The sequence below is a fragment of the Saccoglossus kowalevskii genome, chromosome 17 (genome assembly GCF_978046115.1).
Source record: "Saccoglossus kowalevskii chromosome 17, keSacKowa6.1, whole genome shotgun sequence".
Taxonomy (NCBI): Eukaryota; Metazoa; Hemichordata; class Enteropneusta; family Harrimaniidae; genus Saccoglossus; species Saccoglossus kowalevskii.
Window position 1 is genome coordinate 27161581 of NC_140657.1, and position 19865 is coordinate 27181445.

A 19865-nucleotide genomic window follows, 5' to 3' on the forward strand; every position below is an offset into this window, starting at 1 on the left:
TGATAACAATAACGAGGCGACAGTTATCCCAATATAAGACACTTTAATGGTCTGTGAAATGTACACGATGAAGATAATTGCGAAATAATCAGACGTGACTTATTGAACGTAACTGGGCTATCATAGAACCATCCGTGTTTCGGCGTTATTAGTGGTTTGGGGGTTCAAACACCGTGACCCATGTAAAATAAAGTACATCTAATTAAAGGTGAACGATGGAAAGAGCCTGAGGTTTAGTTTAATTTACAACTTAAAAGCAATGTGGACATTTCTTTTCGTCATTGCCGATAAAAAAATATCAAACTCGCTGATATGTCGGTGGCAAATCGTAACAGATGTGCAATAAATAAATTACGTTATAAATACAGGTTCGTGAACACTTGGAGTTAGTAAATGGTTATGCTCCCTATATTCAGATTGTATTGTGCTGTTAAAATAACTCAGTCCTGATTGTTTCAAATGTGTTAGGGGTAATTTGTTTTAAATCTGCGTGACGGAGCTGGATTATTTGAAGGGAACAATAATGTGAGCTGAAATGAAGGAAAAACAATTGACCAATTTACCCAAACTTCCTCCCCATATTTCACTGCTCACAAATTGTTACGTGTTGATTTGCAACAACTAACGATAACACACAGGATTATTATCACATAGAATTTCTTTCCTCAGGACTCTTGCTATGTAATCTGAAAGCAGGCGTTAGTGAACCACAGATGAAACATTTTCTGTTGTCCCTCGAACCATGAACTCTTTTCCAAAAAAAACAAACATATACCTATTTTATTAAAGTATATGATTAAATAGACTGCTGTAACCCGGGCGGGGTTACCGCCATTACTAAGATTGTCTGGGATCTGTCACAAACTGTGCATATTAAAAAAAAACATTTTATTGAATTAAAACTTTTTTCAGACTTTGACGTCTGAAGTGTGATGAATATAGGGTTTCATTATGTGACAAACATCATGTATACGGCATTGATACTTTAGAGCAAAACGCACTAACCCAGACTATTCATTCAAATTATATGTTGTGAATAAACAAACCACCAAAATATATAATTATTGTGCTTTCGTATAAATATTATTTCATAAACATTACGTTTATTCCTGTTCATTTGTAAATACAGATACAATTAAATGAGAACTCCATATGTACATTAATTTTCAGTAGAACGTTCTCAACAAAATATTCTTGGTGTAAAAAATTCTGTATGAAAAAACTTCTAGGACTAATGTGAGAACTGCATCGTGAAATAACCTGAGATTACATCCGGTTACCCACAATACATCTGTAACTCCTCTATTACCCTTATTACATCAGAACCACGTGATATGAGAATGTGGACTTAACAGACATTTAGGGTTACCAACCTATTTGTCGAGAGAAATGATGGTTGTATTTTAGTGAATGGCGGCCACGTTTTTACCATTGCTTTTCATGACAGACATGTCACATATCTCAAATTGCAGGCTGGTATAAACTTAAATATCATGTCTTCTTGGGGTACTTTTGATATCCTTATTATAACAATAAGTATCAAATGATGCTATTTTTCTTTAAAACTGTAGTTCCACGACTGTACATAATAAACCAATGAATACTGTCATGCGATTCATGGCAAACTTTCTCATAATATTCATAAAAATAAGAATTACACGAACTTCGACCGGGTCCGATTGGAAAATTAAACACAAAACTAGCAGTTTTAGAATCAGTTCGTTTTATTTTATTTTTAAAAAAATGAACACATTTTCCACCGGGTGTGTGGAGTAAGGAAAGTAAGGAACAATTTTTAAAAAAAAAGAATGGAAACGCTAAAAATAATTTGCATGGGTCAGTCCCACGAGATCACGGCCAGTATTAGAGACAGTGACAAAGATGCCCGTATCAACACGTCATTTGCCCTTCTGGGCGCCATGTTTCCTGCAGAATGTGGGTCTACCATTTTACACATTGTATGTATATTTCAATAAATTTATTATCATTTTTTGATCAAATGAATGTGATATTCAGATTTACAGAAAAATTATGCATGCGTCACGGTATAAACTACCGTAAAATATGTCTTTTTCGCGAGCATGTATTTTTAGCGAATTTAGCGAGAGAACTAATTCGCTAATAATGACTTCATTATAAATTCAAAATGGCGGCCAAACAACGTCTTTTTTCACCACACACACACACTTTGTAAACAACACAGAAAACAGTTTTTTTATTGAGCTGATAACTGCGCATTTGTTTTGACAGGCGACAGACAAGCATTGTGAAACAGGAAATCAACAAAGACACGAGAGATTCGCTAAATCAACATTTCGCTATTACGTCATTTTACCACAATTCGCTAAAATAGCATGTCGCTTTTTCAACATGTTTTACAGTAGTATACTAGTACGCTTCTCTTCAAAGACATAGGATGCAGTGAACTTTTAAGATAAGTTCATTATGCTAGGATAAAATGGTCACAGTACATCATACCAAAAAATATTATTGTTGAACTTGCTGTAACCTGTGTTAACAAGCATCGATACAAATGTTCCTGAAACACCCCATGCTGATTTGTTTGCATTCATATGGCTAGTCACGTGACTACTTAGCTCCCACGGACAATTAATATATTTTACATGACGATGGTTCATGTTTTCGATAAAACCACCACTTTCGGCGAATCAAGTCAGAATCCTAATTTTAAAGTCCATATTTGTTATTGCAATGCAAAATAAATAATATGTAAGCGGAAATGAGACATTCGTAATTTTACCCACATACCCTTCCCGTTATAACATAGCTATGCATTCCGTGACGATACATCATAATATTTAACACCATTATCCCTGAACATTATAGTCGTCAATCCCTAATACTTAAACACGGACTCGAAAATTAAACGCCCTATTTTACGTCAACCGCTATCTTATTTCTGCTACGTTGACCCTGGATCCAGTAAACTTTGTACATGACATGTATATATAGCGTACGGCGACTTGTTTAAATTGACTGAGAAGCCAGAGGAAAAACGCGTGTGGCCAACACACCGGAACTAAGAACATTGCACATGTGTGACAACGTTATTAATGGAAACTGTCGATTTTCTTTGCTGGTAACATTCATTTGATTGGACGTAAGTTGCGTGACTGAGCGCCGGGGTGATGTTTTTTGTTGTGCTGTAGTGGCGGGTTTCGTACCGTGAAAACGGGACAGTTTGAAGATAAAGAGAGCGCGGGGAGTAGTCGAGCGAGGGTCAACTCTAAGGATACCGCCAGACACCGCGTTAAGCAATGTGGAGCAGACAAATTTGGTCCCTGATTTTCGTTGAGGTCTTCGGATTTGTGTTGGGTTTCAACCTCACGGGCGATCCTCCAGTAGTGTCGACGAGAAACGGAGATCTGCTCGGCAAAAGACTGACCGTTCTCGGGAAATCTGTCGATGCATTTCTTGGAGTACCTTACGCAGCTGCTCCAGTGGGGGAGCTTCGCTTTCAACGGCCACGTCCTTTTACACAGTCGTGGGAAGGAGTACGTAATGCAACTATGTATGGTTCTTCGTGTTTGCAAGAAGTTATGCCAAGACTACGTAATTTCAGCGGGCATGTGTGGTGGGGCTCGTCTGAACAACGCCACAACGAGGACTGTCTGTTTTTAAATATTTGGGCTCCCCATCCCCGGCCCAAAAAAACACCAGTTATTGTATTTATTCATGGAGGTAGTTTTGTGTCGGGTAGTGGCTCCGCTGAAGGACTCCGAGGCCATATCTTGGCAACCGTAGAGTATGTTATCGTGGTCACGATCAACTATCGCCTTGGTGTACTTGGGTTTGCCACTCTGGACATCGATGAGGCGCCGGGGAACATCGGTCTTTATGACCAAACAATGGCCCTGAAGTGGATCAACCAAAACATCGCAGGATTCGGCGGCGATCCCGATTTAGTGACTATAGCCGGACACAGTGCTGGGGCATCCAGCGTTTCCTACCATCTCCTGTCACCAATGTCGGAACACCTTTTCAAGTTCGCAATTTTGCAAAGTGGCACAGCACTGTCGCCGTGGGCTTTATCGCCGAAAGATGATTTGCTGAGCCAAACTATCGGGTTAGCAAAACGAACATCTTGCCCGAGTGCCAAACCGGGAAACCGAACATCGGCTCTGGAGACCATCACTTGTCTAAGAGGCGACATTAATCTGACTCCGCTCATTAGACACTGGGAAAAGAACGCTCATAGCTCGCCGATGGTAGATGGCTTATTTCTCCCCGACACGCCCCACAATTTGCTATCCAGTGGTCGTTTTAAAAACACCTCGATTTTATTAGGATTCAATCAAGACGAAAGCGTCTTAAACTTAATGAGATTCGATGAGTTTTCTCACGACCCCATAACGATTGCGGAACACACTCCAAGTCTTTCTCACGATACGTTCAGGGATCGGATTCAAAGTCTATTTTCCGACTTCGATGACAGACAGGTTGAGACAATCGCATTTCAATACCGCAATTGGTACAGACCTTACGATCCTTACGAGTTTCGAAATTCTTTGGCTAATATGTGGAGTGATTACAGCATTTGCTGTCCCACCCTAGATTTCGTTGCATACTTCACGGCTTCCAAGCAGGACGCGTATGTCTACTATTTTAATCATCGGAACTCACTCAATGCGTGGCCCACGTGGGTCGGCGTGCCTCACGGCGACGAGCTAGCGTTCGTCCTGGGGTTGGCACTAGAAGACGAGATTACCAGCGAAGAAAAAGATCTCAGTCGAAGAATTATGAGATATTGGGGAAACTTTGCTCGCACTGGGTAAGTTATCAAAAATGTGTAATTTTTATACATTACTTCAATTATTTTTCAATATATTTGTGAAAACGTAATGTTATTTAACGTATCGTGATGTAACGTAACAATGATCACGTCTAAGGACACATTATATAACATTTCCGGGGATATGTGAGAAATAGAACATATTTTAAAAATGGGTTAAAACACAGTTATTACAGATATTAGCCCAGAATTGCAAGAAATCTGTTTAGTCACAGAAAACTGTTATATGCTTTAATCAAGATAGATTCCAGGTTTAAGAGGCAGTCGAAAACGTGTCATTAAGCACTAATGTTTGCTTTGGGATTACACACGACCCAGGGTAATGTGTGTGTGTGTGTGTTTGCTAAATGTACTGCGTAAACTCTTGTGAAAAAGATGACATTGGTACACTATAATACTGATCCCTGTGTGTTTTCGTAGTTGTTTACAACAAAATAAACAAAATAACGAACTTGAAAGTAATCTGGACGGAGAATAATTTATATAGCATAACACTTTAGGCTATAATTGGAATACAATACGATATACGTCATCGATTCACTACAGTTGAAATTCTTACTAACACGTGATTTATTGGGAAGGGTGTTTGCCCGTAAATGAAAATGGAAACAAGGTAATCGAATTGATACAGGTATATTATCAACACATTAATATCAAGGGTCATAGCCAGTAACTAAAAAGTGTGACGTCATTGAGAAAGCTAATGAATTGTGATTGATCAGTGAATGTGGTATGTTGATGTAAATTGGTACGGGAAATGTATTTCGGATAACCTCTTACTCACTCCCTTAACACGGGTAGCGATCCCGCATAGACATACACCAGTAACTGTCTGGTTTGCTCAATAATGATTTTTTTTTAATCTTTTGAAAAATACAGGTTTTTTTCTTATTATCAAACCAAGTATACCGATAAAATAATTCTACTGCGACAACACGAACGCGTGCAAAGTTCTCTAGGTAACAATGAAAAGTACGTACTACTATAATGGGTGGGAACAGTGGACATAAATCACGTGACATCGACATCGTTAAAATCGCAAACACGTGTACTGTAAAATTAAAGAGTGGTAGAAATTAATTCCATTGAATAATATTTTAAGAGCTGAGCAGTTTGTATGACCTTCTACCGCCATAAAGTGTTGCATTTCCTTCCCCGTAGAAATGTTCCCTGCCAAAGGCCGGAGCGGTGTATGAATGGTACATACGTTAAAATGTGTCGTTAAATCGTTGTTTGACGTCCGTTTTCATTTTGTTTACGACTCTAAGGGTATCGTATTTACCGATCTGTGCTAGGATGAATGTTGATATCATCAGCGTTACGTGGGTGGTACCGCATTGACGTTCAATCGGCGAGGCCCGTTGCTTTGAGACAGTCTTAGGGTAATTCCCACGCCATGCTGCACGTAAATTTTAGGATCGGTTCACGCTTTGAATCAAGGTGAAAATGCTATTATTTTCAAAATGTTAATTTTCACGAAATATATGGAATGACGACCACGAAGGCAACGAACAAAATAAGTGATTCTATCTTCGTGGTGATCCCCTCACTAAAACGTTGGAGAAAACATTTGTGTGCCCTGCGTACGCTCGAACAACGCCAACGCACTGTGACGTCATTTGCACATTTTAGGCAATCAACATGCGTGAATCTGATAAAAAAATGTCGCTCACTGATCAACACCTTCCCATGATCCACTGCGACACTGTTGCCCCTAAGTTGTTTTATTTACATGAACACGTACATGTATATATGATAATAGAAACAGCGAACAACCCCCCCCCCCCGTTGTTTTATTTTGGACAACGAACAACCGGTTCTTGCCAACTAGTCAACGTAAGCAAGCGCTACTACCTAAACGCCAGTAATTAGAACTATACTATTCATAAAGTAATCATTCTAATCGGTTCGGAAAAGTTAATATCCGGTCAATCCGACAAGTCTCTCCTAAGTTATTTGATATTACTTGAATTCATGTCAGATTAGGAGATGTTATTTGTTTAGGTTCATGTCGTATTTCAAGATGTCCTCATTCTGGGCACTCATTGGTCAGAGAAAATATGACACTAGTTGAGATGCAAAACCAAGTCTCGTGGCTCTCTCACACTCAACGAGATTATGGCGGCCATTGTAGTTGAGATTCAGTCAGAAAATGTGATATAGTAAACTTAGGAAATTCTTAATGTAAAAACTGGAGATTGACCCCGTGCAGCCGGGCGTACGCCGTGTGTTTGATATAAGACCGGATGATACAGACGGATACTGATAGGAAGCAATAAATTGGAGGCAATAAATCTGAATGTGTTCCTTATATTACGCACTCTGTCAAATAGATTTAGAATTGAAATTGTAGATCTTTAGATAGCGTCATATTGCTTGTTTTCATAGACATGACATTTTGCATTAGAAGCGATAATATTTCATGAATGCGATCTTGATTTATCCTTAAAGGGCAACACTCGTAGCACTCCTGAAAAGAAACTCTTTTTGGAGGTAAATGCATAAAATTATACGAAATATAAGTAATAAGCAAACAAAATTAATTGTTTTTTCTTTAATAGAGCCATGCGAGGGGTTTATTGCATGACATTTGTTACAACGAAAGCCTATAATAATATATGTAGGTGTAGGTGCGTGGCGGTCGACACTACGCGAATAATCATCGTATAATATACACGACCCCCTCTAGTGTGCATATTGACACGTCCCTGGCTATTAACAATTGCATGATTCATGATAGGAAGTGTTAGATTAGATTTAACACCTCGTTCGCCGAACCCATTTATGTTAACGAAATTCTTGGCATTTTATTAGCAAATGAATAACGACTAGAGGTTACCATAATACAAATCTACAAGGCAATCAAATACTTCGACCGACCTGTACGTTTACATTATACGTTTCTGACGATGTCAATACCGGACGTCTTTAGCGCGAATAAGGTTGAATCGTAGTTTGTTCTTCATCATCGACTGTGTTTTTTTGTATTCAGTTCCCGTTGCATGCAGTCAAATATAGGTACCGCATTAATTGTCTAGTTAGCGTATTTCACTGAACTCACTAATTACTTCCTCTTGTAATTATGTTTCTATGATTTTCGAGAAATAAAACTAATAAGCGTCAGGAATGTCTGCGAAATTTGATTAGATTTGAAAGCAAAGCCATGCATATTAATTAGTCTAATTTGCATATTAGTGATAGCTGATATTACACGACGCGACTGAATTCAAATTAGACGTGGTGATATCCAAGGAACATATTACAAGGTAAAGTTTCTTTTGAATTACCTGATATATTTTAGTGTTTTTATTAACTTTGTTATGATTCAGATTGATAGTGCCACGTGTTGAATAGTACATTGTCTGAATACCTGATATATTTTTATCTTGGCCGTGTGTCGTGGTGTCTATTTATCTTTCTCGCACTGACTTCTCAGTGTTTTGTAAAGAGCTCGTCAGCTTGTAGTGTTTGGTGGGAATTCGATGGATATGACGTCATTACTACTTTACTGATATCCTGCTAGGGTGTTATCTTGCACAGAAGCCATTCTCTGAGCTGCAACTTCTTGTTAATTTAATTTAATTTGACCAGTGATGTCGTCATCTTCACGAGTAGTGCTTGAATTTGAGGCTCACTTAAGTATGAATACACGTTACCTACAGGGGACGTGTCAATGAGTTAGGATAATAAGTATACTTATGTATAATAAGTATGGGTCCTGTTTTTTTTTTTTTTTTTGTTTTTTTAAGTGCGGTGGTCGTCGCGCCGTGTCCTGTTTGATATGGGACTCATAGCAACGTATACAACGCGTGTAAAATACATTGTTTGTTTACATGAAATTCGAACACGCGCTGCGCAACGACCACCGCCCTTTGATATAAGTATAGTTTAAAAACGCTTTCCCGTTTTTGGTATCTTAACTTACTTTCTGGCTACTTACACGTTTGTGCGTGATTGGATACCCAACACTATCACCTAACTAATCAGACTAATCAGTGTTTTCTCTTCAGTTTCTGCCTTGTATATATGCTTAAACTGATTTGAATTTTCCCAGATATATCCAGATATATCATATGTTATACATGTTATATGTATATAACGTAAATTGACGGAATAGATATTGAGTTATCGTATTTCATACAATATTGCATAACAATCGTTAGTTTGTATGTTGTTCATGGAACTATTTGATGCCCGGCGCTTTTATACATGGAACATCCAATTTGTTATTGTTTACTGCCAAACGAATCCATGTAGTACGGTTAGTCAGCTACCCGGGTTAATGTAAAATTGAAACTCTTATATGCGTAGCAGTATCCCGTAGCTATGACAGCTGCATGTCATTATATTAAACATGACACAGTACTGTTGCATGTGAAATACGGCCTACAATGAAGAAATATAAAACAAAATACTTCAATTAGCCAGTGTGATGTGGCTTTCCAGGGACCTTTGGATCAATATAATATTGTATGTTCAATTGATGTATCTATATGCATAAAGTGGAGGAAAGAACTTACACACTACTGTAGGTTTTAGCGTCTGAGTACATCATCTATTACATCAATTATTTCATCCTCGTTCACAGCTAGTCGTGTTATAATCAATCACTAAATTGGGTAAATGCTTGGTTCAAAGAATAGCGGACTGGTGACCTAAGCGATCTTACTTTGCATGGGGTTATTACTTTTATATAGGGAATACTCTACAGTGTAATTATCGTAGCTTCACGATTTGTGTGTCGCTGTTGATTGAAAAATAAAATTGTTTGCTGATACAATGGGCTCAATCTCGGCCGAAGGGTCTCGACATGTCTTGCTTGCATATTTAATGATATAATATGGGGTGCGATATCCAAGGGTAAGGATGATCAATATTGAGGAAAAAAATTGCACAAAGAAAACGTTTCGAAAAAATCATCTGACGGAAATGACGGGAAAAAATCTTCATACATTTAATATAGGAAAGCTCAAAACAAATGTGGCAAGAATATTCAAAACAACATTTTGCACAGTTTTTCTACCACATCCACCCCTCCCACCCCAAAGTTTCTAATGGTCAACACCTTACAGATTATTCCAAATGGAATATCATTGTGGAATTATTAAAGCTTTAACTTCTTGGGTAAATTTTCATCTTTCAGCTTAGATCATGTATGATAATAATAACAATGTGGCTTATATTTTTGCTACAGTAATCCAAATGTTCCAGATGTCGGCGGTGTGGAATGGCCAAAGTATTCCACAGAAGACCATCTTGTTTTTACTTTGAATCTGAGTGTTTTGCAAGAAACTCCCCACATAGCTACGGATCCAAGAATACCTAAGTGTGCTTTCTGGAAATATCTCGTACCTCGGCTTTCTGTTGAGAAAGGTGAGATATGTCCTATTTGATTCTTATTGTATTTTTGGGTCGGGGTATGAACACAAGTGCTCTGCCATCATTTTCTGTGGGGATGTGATGTAGAATGATTCCAAGGACACTGCAGGATATTTGCTGTATGTTAACAATTGGAACAGATTAATAATTTTAAAGTTTATTTGAAAATTTGGTTTTCCAAGAAAGCCTATTATACATAATACAAGTAATACAAATAAATTATTATAAAATATGCACGATTGCAGTGCAGCCAGCGTTTCAAGTGGAGCAGGATGATTGAGGGATGTGGTGAAACTTATTCAAACTCTCTCTCTATGAATTGTCTTTTAAAACAAGCCAGTCATCAAAGAAATACGCCTTATGCATTCCAATTTACTTTAGCAGACAATCTGAAACGTTGGGATATGCTAATGAGATGCAAATGAACAATATAATCAAAATGTAGAGCGCCCTCTTTAAACAGTAGTTTCCGTTGGCAGATTTCAGTGTAAAGTGTGCCCTCGCCGTTTCTCAACAATTACGCTACATTATTTTATCGTGAATGGTGGAATGTAGACACCTCATTGAGTTGTAGTGTGCACTAATAGTCTACATAGCACTTGAAATATTCTGTTGGTTAGCGATAATCTTTCGTCCCAGAACTTATATTAAATGATAACTGACGTCAGCGTTTTTGCATTGCCCGTCTGCCTACAAATACTGTATGATATTTTATTTTAGCTGGGATTAATTATCGCTGAAAAGGCTTCTAGTGTATTTTGTTTGTTTTCAATGATTGAATGTACTTTTAATTTCACTAAATCAGTATTTTACAGTAGTTTGAGTTTGTATGGCCTTTGTACTGGGGAGGGTTTCCAATCATAATTTTGTCCAAATTCTCTGAAGGAAAGTGCAGACTATAAACAGGACTATTTTATGAATTTGTGATGAAAAGAGAAAACTGACGGTGAAAAGGTTCAGGGCAACATTTGTCAATGTTGGATACTCATTCCTATTTTGATAGAACCACCAATTGCACAAAACATTTCACTTTTCAACTGACATGAAGATATCAACTTATATCAAGATAAAAAATCCAAGAGAAAAATGGGTTTGGTTATATATACTAATAACAATCTCTACGACAAGGGGACTGTGCTGTGACACTATAACTGTCACTAAATCTGTTTCAGTCTGTCTGCTAAATGTACATCTTCATTGGCGGATTTAGAGGGGCCGAGAGGGCCGCGGCCCCCCTTATTTTTAACAACCAACAGGGCTCGCGAAGTTGGCCTTCGTCCATCTTATCGCCCCCCCCCCAATCCAGAATCCTAGATCCGCCCCTGCATCTTAGCTGTGTGACAAATCTCTGCATCTAAAAACTAAAGCAAGGTGCATTTCCGTTAAGTTCATAATTCAAATTGGCATGAGCATATTGACTATCATTAATTCATCCAATCAAATAGCCAGGTTTACGGGGTGGAGGTGTGGCAGCAATATTAGAGTCAGTGGCACTGACGGAGGTGAATTCTGGAGTCATACTGTATACAATCTGCATAGAAAGGTTCTAGCACAGGGAGCCCAGGATCTATAATCAACTGTACGCACTCCCTATGAGCGGGGGGGGGGGTATCGGCTGGTATCTAGTGTTAGAAATAGACAAGGGATTAATGCTCCAGCGAGCTCATATTTTTCAAACTGGAAAAAACAGACGAACAGAGTGAAAAATAAAATCTATAAAAAATACCAGTTTGAAGAATATTAGTTGCTCTTTCAAATTTCGCCAAACCCTTTACCTATATTTTACTTATATCTGCAGAATAAATAAGAAAACTACACAAATTGACTCCATTTATGAATAATTAACGGTTGGCCCGAACGCACGGCACAGTTGGAGGCGTGGCCTGTTCAAAATTTGTCAACAACTAATCATAAGACTGGTTACGAACCACACTGAGGTTACGATTCGGTTAGCTTCGCTCAACTGGTTCGTAACCAGTCTTGTGATTTGCTGATAGTGACTGTGGTGTAGCATATCAAATCGAGGGTTCTGGTTCTGTATAGTATACCACGTGGAAGAGTTCTGGCGTGTACTGGCAGTCCGTATACCACTTTGAAGAGCTTTGATGTTACAGTGATATTCTGTATAACCACTTTGAAGGGTTTTGGTGGGAAGGGTAGTCTTCATAATGGTAACAAATTAAACACTGTCGCACCATTTTTGTTTTTCAGGTACAACAGAGCGTCAGCCTGAGATAACCTGTTTAGCATCGAGTACAGCTATTATGCACTCTGTTCATATATTTGTCATATTATTTGATTTGTCAGTGTGTTTGTTCGTGATCACTAGATAGGTATATTGCATCCTGGGAATTATACGGTTTACGTATATTGTCTAGGTGCGAGCATTTCCATTTGTTGTGAACATATATATCATTTGTCAATTCGCCATGTGAAAAAGGCCAAAAAAGGACAAGTGCGCATGGTGTGTTTTTTTTTAAAAGTAATAACTTATCGGCTACCATAGTGTGATATGAAAGTTTATTTGTCATATTATGGTGTGATGTATCTTTGTTATTTACAGTAAATAAATAAATAAAATGAATGTATCTTGTATCGAACTTTGTTGTGCTGTGTTGTGTTTGTTGTGTAATGTAATGTAATGTGTTGTAGTATGGTTAGGTTTAATAGTTATATCAATGTACATGTACCTTATATCTTATACCGCACAAAGAGGACGCACAATACCATATCTTTCTAAGAGAATGAATATTGTAGTGAATATACTATTTGTAGCTTTCAGTGTCACGTGATGTGTCAAGTACGTCATCAAATCCGCCATGTTGTTCATCCTGGCTCATAACTGCTATCTCTTCAGTACTCGCTAAATATTCATGTGTCTTTCAGTATGTCTTGTACAAAGTTCTATGAAACAATTGACCTAGCCACGTAATCATCACGTGCTAATGTCCAACCCAGTTATATTGTGGTGCACACCGGTAAGCCACCTTTAAACCAGCCAACGTGATGGTTACATCATTAAACGAGTCTACGTATTGTATGTACACGTCATATAACGGAATACCATGCTCACAATAATAAATCTTTAAATGTTCTATTACAAAATATTCGACTTTTTATATACTATATATGACGTCTTTGTTATTTCTATTCAGAAGTCTAGTCTAGTTCTTTGACATTGCAGCTACTCTAAAACTGCTCGATGATAGAAATGGTGTTCGGTATGGATAGGTTTAAAGGGTCGCGGTTGTTATACTGCGTCACGTACATAATACAAGGCGTAACATACTATGCTTATATATACATATTTACAAAAAAATTGAAAGCACTATGTGATAAATGCAGCACTTTAAGTATTAATTCCGAGGAAGATGCCTGTCTGTAGATAACAAGAACGTTTTGAAAATAATATTTATTGTTGTAAGTATCATTTCTTTTACAATTGGTTCAAATGGCAAAGATGTTTTCCTATGTTGTATACGATGAATAAAATGTATATTGAAACCGACAGAGTCTATTTTTATTGTCCAAGGTCAATATTTCACGTATAATAATCATTTGAGTTCCATTGAAACTGTCATTCGCAAAGTTTTGGCTCATTTTGTAAAACATTTAAAACACCTCACCTAAGACATTTAATGTGGGGCGATTCGATCATATAATAGTACAAGAGAACTGGTGATGGTTGTAGAACCATAACTGCCTCAGCTCAAATGTATTGTAATTTTGTAATGTGTAATTTACAATATATCTGCATTAACCTTCACTGTGAAGGACAATATGGGAGTTGAATTAAATGACTGGTAGAAGCAAGTCTGGTCAAATTTTGCGAAATAGTAGTTAGAATTTCCAGATACGCAATCGACACATTGTGGGATATCAAAATATGGATGATAAACAGCAAGTGATATTTCCAGAGATGTAGTTGGAATTGAAGCAAAGGAGTGGCCTATTAATCCATGAAACATACTCACACATATTCGTACATATCATCCTGTCTTATTGTGTGTGGGCAAAGCTGTCATGCATACAATCGGAAAAATATGTTATTACTGTAAATAATTATGAACAATAAAAACTGAAATTTAGAAAAACTATGAAATACTAATAAGGAAAATATGCGATTTGCTGTACAGTTCCCAGAAAATTATTACAAGTCCCAGAAGTACATACGAGTCGTCAAAACGTACAGTTTGGTGACAGTTGGGAATGATACCAAGATTTAAAGCGCGGTGGTCGTCGCGCAGCGCGTGTTCGAATTTCATGTAAATAAACAATGTATTTTAAACGCGTTGTATACGTCGCTATAAGTCCCATGTCGAACAGGACGCGGCACCACGACTGCCGCCCTTTAACAATTCCATGAGAATATCGCAACGTTCTTTTAATACATGAAACAGATGTGCATTGGTCGAATTTTGTATAGTTTCAATAGGCATACAAGCACCTGTATATATTTTGACAATAAACCCCTCATTCACATTCTGCAAATACAAACAAGACATTAAACCTTCTTGATAGTAACAAGTAAGTGTTGTATAAACCCGAATGAAAAGTCTGGAGTCACGGCGAATACTTCTAGCGAGTCACCCCTCTAAAAACGTCATTACTGTGCCAATGACATTGAACTTTGCTCTTCCATAAAGCAGCAGTTTCTATCTTCAAATAATCAAAATAACCTTGATACCCTGGCAAGCATGTCCATTGTTTCACAACGACTGTCCCACGGGATTTTCGTCTTCTCAATTTCTCAAGATAAACGTCCCAAGGTTGTTTTGTTTACTAGAAGGACATGTCTTTTGGCAGAATTTCTTGTATTAATTTCCATTGCACAAACAAGTAGCAAATATTGTTACTGAAGCACAGAATTTGCATGATTTTTTCTCCCCGGCCATTCACACAAACTGCAAACGAAGTCTTTCACCTTTCCAGTTGTTGACACTTTGCAACCGCCTTGATGGATGTATTTTGACCCCGGATTCTGACCTTGCATTCCCGCTAAATTTACTGCCCTTTCATACCAGTTCAATTTCCTTTAATTATTACATCCAAATTTCATGATATTTAATATTTAAAACCAACCTTTATTTCACAGTCGCTTTAGTTTTCACTTTTCTAAAATTATTTTACAGATCCAAAGACTTTTCACTCCCATCATGAAATCTCCCATAGTACTTCCGCAGACACAGTGGCGATCGCCAACATATCTACAAATAACCTCGCTCTCAGGAGCTGAGGAATAAAACGTGTAGCCCTCTATCGATGAAACGCAGTTGGGTTGGCAGCGCATGTGTAGATTTAGGGGAGGCGCGCCACTCCCCCCCCCTTCAGCCCGCAAAAAAATGACAGATCAATTGACAAACCCAGCCCACCTCCAAAGAAACCCCCCCTACAGAATTTCTGAATCCGCAGTGCAGTGTGCCGTAGTTAGGTGAAATATCTTTTCCATCGGTTTGGTAGTAATAGAAGGAAATTGATGTCTTCAATGTTACGGTAACAGTGATTGATGAGATGGGTGGGGCAATCAGATAGGGAATAGCGGGAAGCAGTAGTCGATCTAGTCAGCAACTGAAAGCTGTCACATGTCTGGCTCATTCATCATTATTTAATGAATGAAGTGTAATGGAATGCATTCAATGGAATTGGAGTATAGTGAGGGCAGCAATGCGATGCATATGGGTGAAAGCAATATTGTTATCTTACAGTAATATTTTGACGCTTGAGGGCGCTACTTATGGAGCAAGTATAAACATCGATTCACTCGACAGTATGGCTAAACCACCACGATATTTGCTAATGTTATGGCTAAACCACGCCATGTTATTTGCTAATGTTGGCGTATTAAACGTCCCCACTGTTCGTGTTTAGCGATTAAAGCCATTATCAAGTTCGAGTGTTTATCAAAATCAGTCACAACGTCACAAAGTTGGTAACTGGATTGTTACCATAAAAATGCATTACTAGTATCTGTCAGAATAATGTTAAAATCTCCAAGGAGAATATAATGTTTTTTTTATCTAGTTTAATTTTAAAGAGAACATTAAGTATTGAATTTGTAAATTCGGTAATATTTGTAGCCGGTTTTCTATAAACAACACCGATAATATTCTTTTTACCAATAATAATTTACCAGTGTTTCAGAATGCATGACATCGAAATCTAAACGTTGGGAATTGACTGTGGAATGCATGTATGCACCCACACCACCACAACTGCCATTGTCTCTACATTTTAACTCAAGAGAATAATTTGGTAATTGGACTAGTTCTGGATTATTCAATTGCCAAATCTTAGATAGGGTAATAAATTGAAAGTTAGTGTTGAGACAGTATTGGAATAATAACTTTAATTGACCGTAATTGTTATTAATTAAGCGAATATTAATGTGCGATATGGAGAGACATTTATTATAGTTAGTGTCAAATTTGGTATTAAACTCGGAGGGTGAAATACTATCAATATCAAGTATGTCAAGTTTTTGTTCAAGTTCAAAGTTCATTAGTGACAAGTTATATATATATACATTGTCATGGGACTAAAATTACACACTAAATAATTATATTTATGTCGTCTTCGCTTCGTATGATAACTGACCTTGCATCTTGATCTTTCTTAATATAGATTCTATCATTGTAAGTCCATAAGAACCGATAATTAGTTTTCTTTCTCGCTATGTTGGTCAATGTCAACAGGTGACGTGACGATTTGCACAAGTTTTCGTTTACGTGTATATGGTTTTGCTGGTTATATCCAATGCTGCGTGTTGTAATATTTTTTTTATTTTTTTCTGTTTTCTGTTTTCCCACTTTGCGAAAGGTCGATCTTACAATGATTGGGCGTGGATGGCTATGACAATCCATTTTACGGTCACGGTGTTGTTTGACTCCGGTGCGGTGTGTGATATCAATGTCCACATCAGTGATAGTATGGTGGAGTTTCTGCAAAACGGACAGGGAAACTCCTGGTCTGATGTTTCCGGTATCCCGCTGATCTCGACGTTTACTCGCCGGTGGTACTGGTCAAGCTCACTGACTTCAGATTATAGCTCATTTAACTTGTTACGCAACAACACATTATCACCATTAAGTGTGGCATTTGACTCCTGTAAATTCGTCATGTCGCCTTTGATGTCATCAAAATAAGTGCTCAGAAATGTCACTGTTCGCTGTAATTCTTTTTGTTCAGCCTTTTTATTGCTGCAACATCGTTTCCGATCATCGTGAGTTTGGCGAATATCGTTTGTAACGTTGGTAAATCAATGGAATCTGATGTCTCCTTTGTTTGTGATGCGACCACCGAGCCATCCGATCTTGGTATGATCATGGAACTATAAACCCGCAAACCGCTTACAAATCAATCAATTTTAAAATAATTACAGTTAACTAATGAAAATGATGGAATTCAGATTGAACATGGTAAATCCGTGACATTCAATGACATAAAATACAGGTAATACTCTGTTGCTCGAAATTGGCGATGATTACAGTACGAATATAGGACAACTCAGGGTATAATTATGTCATACGTGTCCCAACCGACCTTTCGTTTGTTTTTTTCCCAGATCGAAAATCAAACAAACCATAGGTAAACACCATGGCAGACATAAAAGTACAATAAAAAACAATGGCGCCGAGACAAAAATACTGATAAATAAGCAACATTCAACGGGAAAAAAAACACATTGCCACTTCTGGCGATCGAAGGGGAACACAGAATTAGTCGGGATATCTCGACAACAAACAGCATACCAAACCCCATGTTTCGCAAAATGTCGCAACATTATTTTTTCGAGGGTTGAAAAAAACAAGAAGTAATCAAAACACAACATTGAAAATGATGAAAACTCACCGAAAAATACGCTAACTCCGACCCGTTGCACGACTTCTGGCACACTGAAGGTCACCCTTGCAGACCGACTTGTTTGCGCATGCGTAGTGAGCGAAATATTTTACTGCGCAGATATGAATTTTTTTTTTCAAGTTTTTCGTTTCCAGCAAAGCGGTTGATATCGGCGTATCGGCGGCAACTAACATGGAGTATGACTAATGTTGTGGAAACAAAAGCGAAAGCACCGTAAGATAAACTAAGACAAAGGTTTTTTTAATCCTCTTAGTTTCGTTGTTCTTCCTGGGGTTTATAGTTCCATGGTATGATTTAAGGTAGAGATGCAGTTTATTTGTGAATTTCAATCAAAAATAGTTTTTTCGTTTTTTATATAGATTTTTATATAAACAACATTCTGTGAAAATTTGACCAATGAATTTTTATTGGAACACCGTTAAAATTGCTGTTTATTTTCTGGTTAAAAATAAAAAAAACACTCACACGTGGCAATGTTTATGTCCAATTGCCTAATTTGCATGAGTAACCAAATAACAGGACCTTTGATTGACAATATGCAAATCGAGATTGTACGGGTCATAGTTCATTCAATTCACGCGCATGTGCAATTATTCTCAAATCAGTTTTCGCTCGCTAGCCAACCAAACATTATATTTCCTCAGCGTTTTTTCCTAATTTTTATCATTACATTATGCGTGGTGTGAAAAGAAAGAGAGGTAGAAAGAAAATTCAGATGATTTCTATGTCGGAAGAGGCAAAAGCTACACTGAAGGCATCAGCCCACCGAACGAAAAACAAAATTGATATGAGCGTCCAAACATGACTTTCCCTGAAGGCATGAATCCGAGTTTTTGATTGACTGAGAGATTTTATTTTTAAATAATTGTTCTCAAAAAATAAACTGAGCATGTGAAGAATAATATAACTGCTCATTGTCGAAACGAAGCTTACCCATTCACGCTAGTCACAATAAACATCATACTCTTGAATAGGCGTCAATGACTACGGTAAAACTTAGACTCTATTTTAGGCATCAGGAATGATTGAAATATCCGAAAATGACGCCAAAATACACCTTAAAAGTCCCATTTTATTTTTTTTCTAAATCCCATCCCGAATTTACGGCAGAATCTGGTCCCTCAAATAAGGGACACGTGAGCTTTGATTCTTACCGGATATATTGCACTGGGTCGGGGAGATACAAACTTTTGTGTATCTTTTGTCCAATGGATACTAGTACCTCTACTACGATCATTCGCAAGTTTTGTTAGGTGGTGCGAGATAGCTTTGTTTGTAACCGGACGAACTCCGTTTAATTCAATGAAGCAAACAACTGACAATGCTAAAATAAATTGCAGAGGTACGCTAAAATTAATTGAAAACAACCAAATAATTTCAATGAAAAATAAATCACAGAGAGAGGTAACTTGATACATTACGGTAACAACTCTTTTGACGCGCTGACCGCTTCTGCGCGTCTGATGTTTTGTTTTCCTTGTCATAATACTTACTGATTGATGATTTTGTTTTGATTTTTGAGTTTTTTAGCCTGCAACTCGACCACGACCTTTGCTTTTTCCGTGAAAATGGGGAAGTTTACGTCAATTTGACGGACATTCCATTTTTTTAAACTAACGAAGCACACTGTTTAGCACTCCTATTTTTTTCATTTGCCGATTTCTATTCAGAAAAATTCGACCGCTCGAAAATGCACCTTAATTTTGCACTATTAAAACATGTCAGATTTCCAACACTAATTATTTAAAACCGGTCGAAATTTTAAAACTTTTACGTTAGGAGCTGGAGCTCTCTTCTTGCAGGCGACCGTCGC

At 37.6% G+C, this 19865-nt stretch overlaps 1 protein-coding gene across 1 annotated transcript; it reads left to right on the forward strand.

Annotated features, from left to right (window-relative positions):
• Positions 1–3278: 3278 nt before the first annotated feature.
• On the forward strand, positions 3279–12776 carry LOC100366282 (cholinesterase-like). Its single transcript, XM_078006954.2, has 3 exons — positions 3279–4792; positions 10008–10186; positions 12404–12776. Exons 1-3 carry the CDS (start codon positions 3279–3281, stop codon positions 12523–12525), a joined length of 1815 nt encoding a protein of 604 aa, XP_077863080.1. The 3' UTR covers positions 12526–12776.
• Positions 12777–19865: the final 7089 nt, after the last annotated feature.

Bases quoted from the DNA above. Each gene is read 5' to 3' on its own strand.
- LOC100366282 (XM_078006954.2), top strand. From the start codon at position 3,279: ATGTGGAGCAGACAAATTTGGTCCCTGATTTTCGTTGAGGTCTTCGGA. The intron at 4,793-10,007 runs GTAAGTTATCAA...TTTTTGCTACAG, and splicing joins GGAAACTTTGCTCGCACTGG to TAATCCAAATGTTCCAGATG. The intron at 10,187-12,403 runs GTGAGATATGTC...TTTGTTTTTCAG, and splicing joins TCGGCTTTCTGTTGAGAAAG to GTACAACAGAGCGTCAGCCT.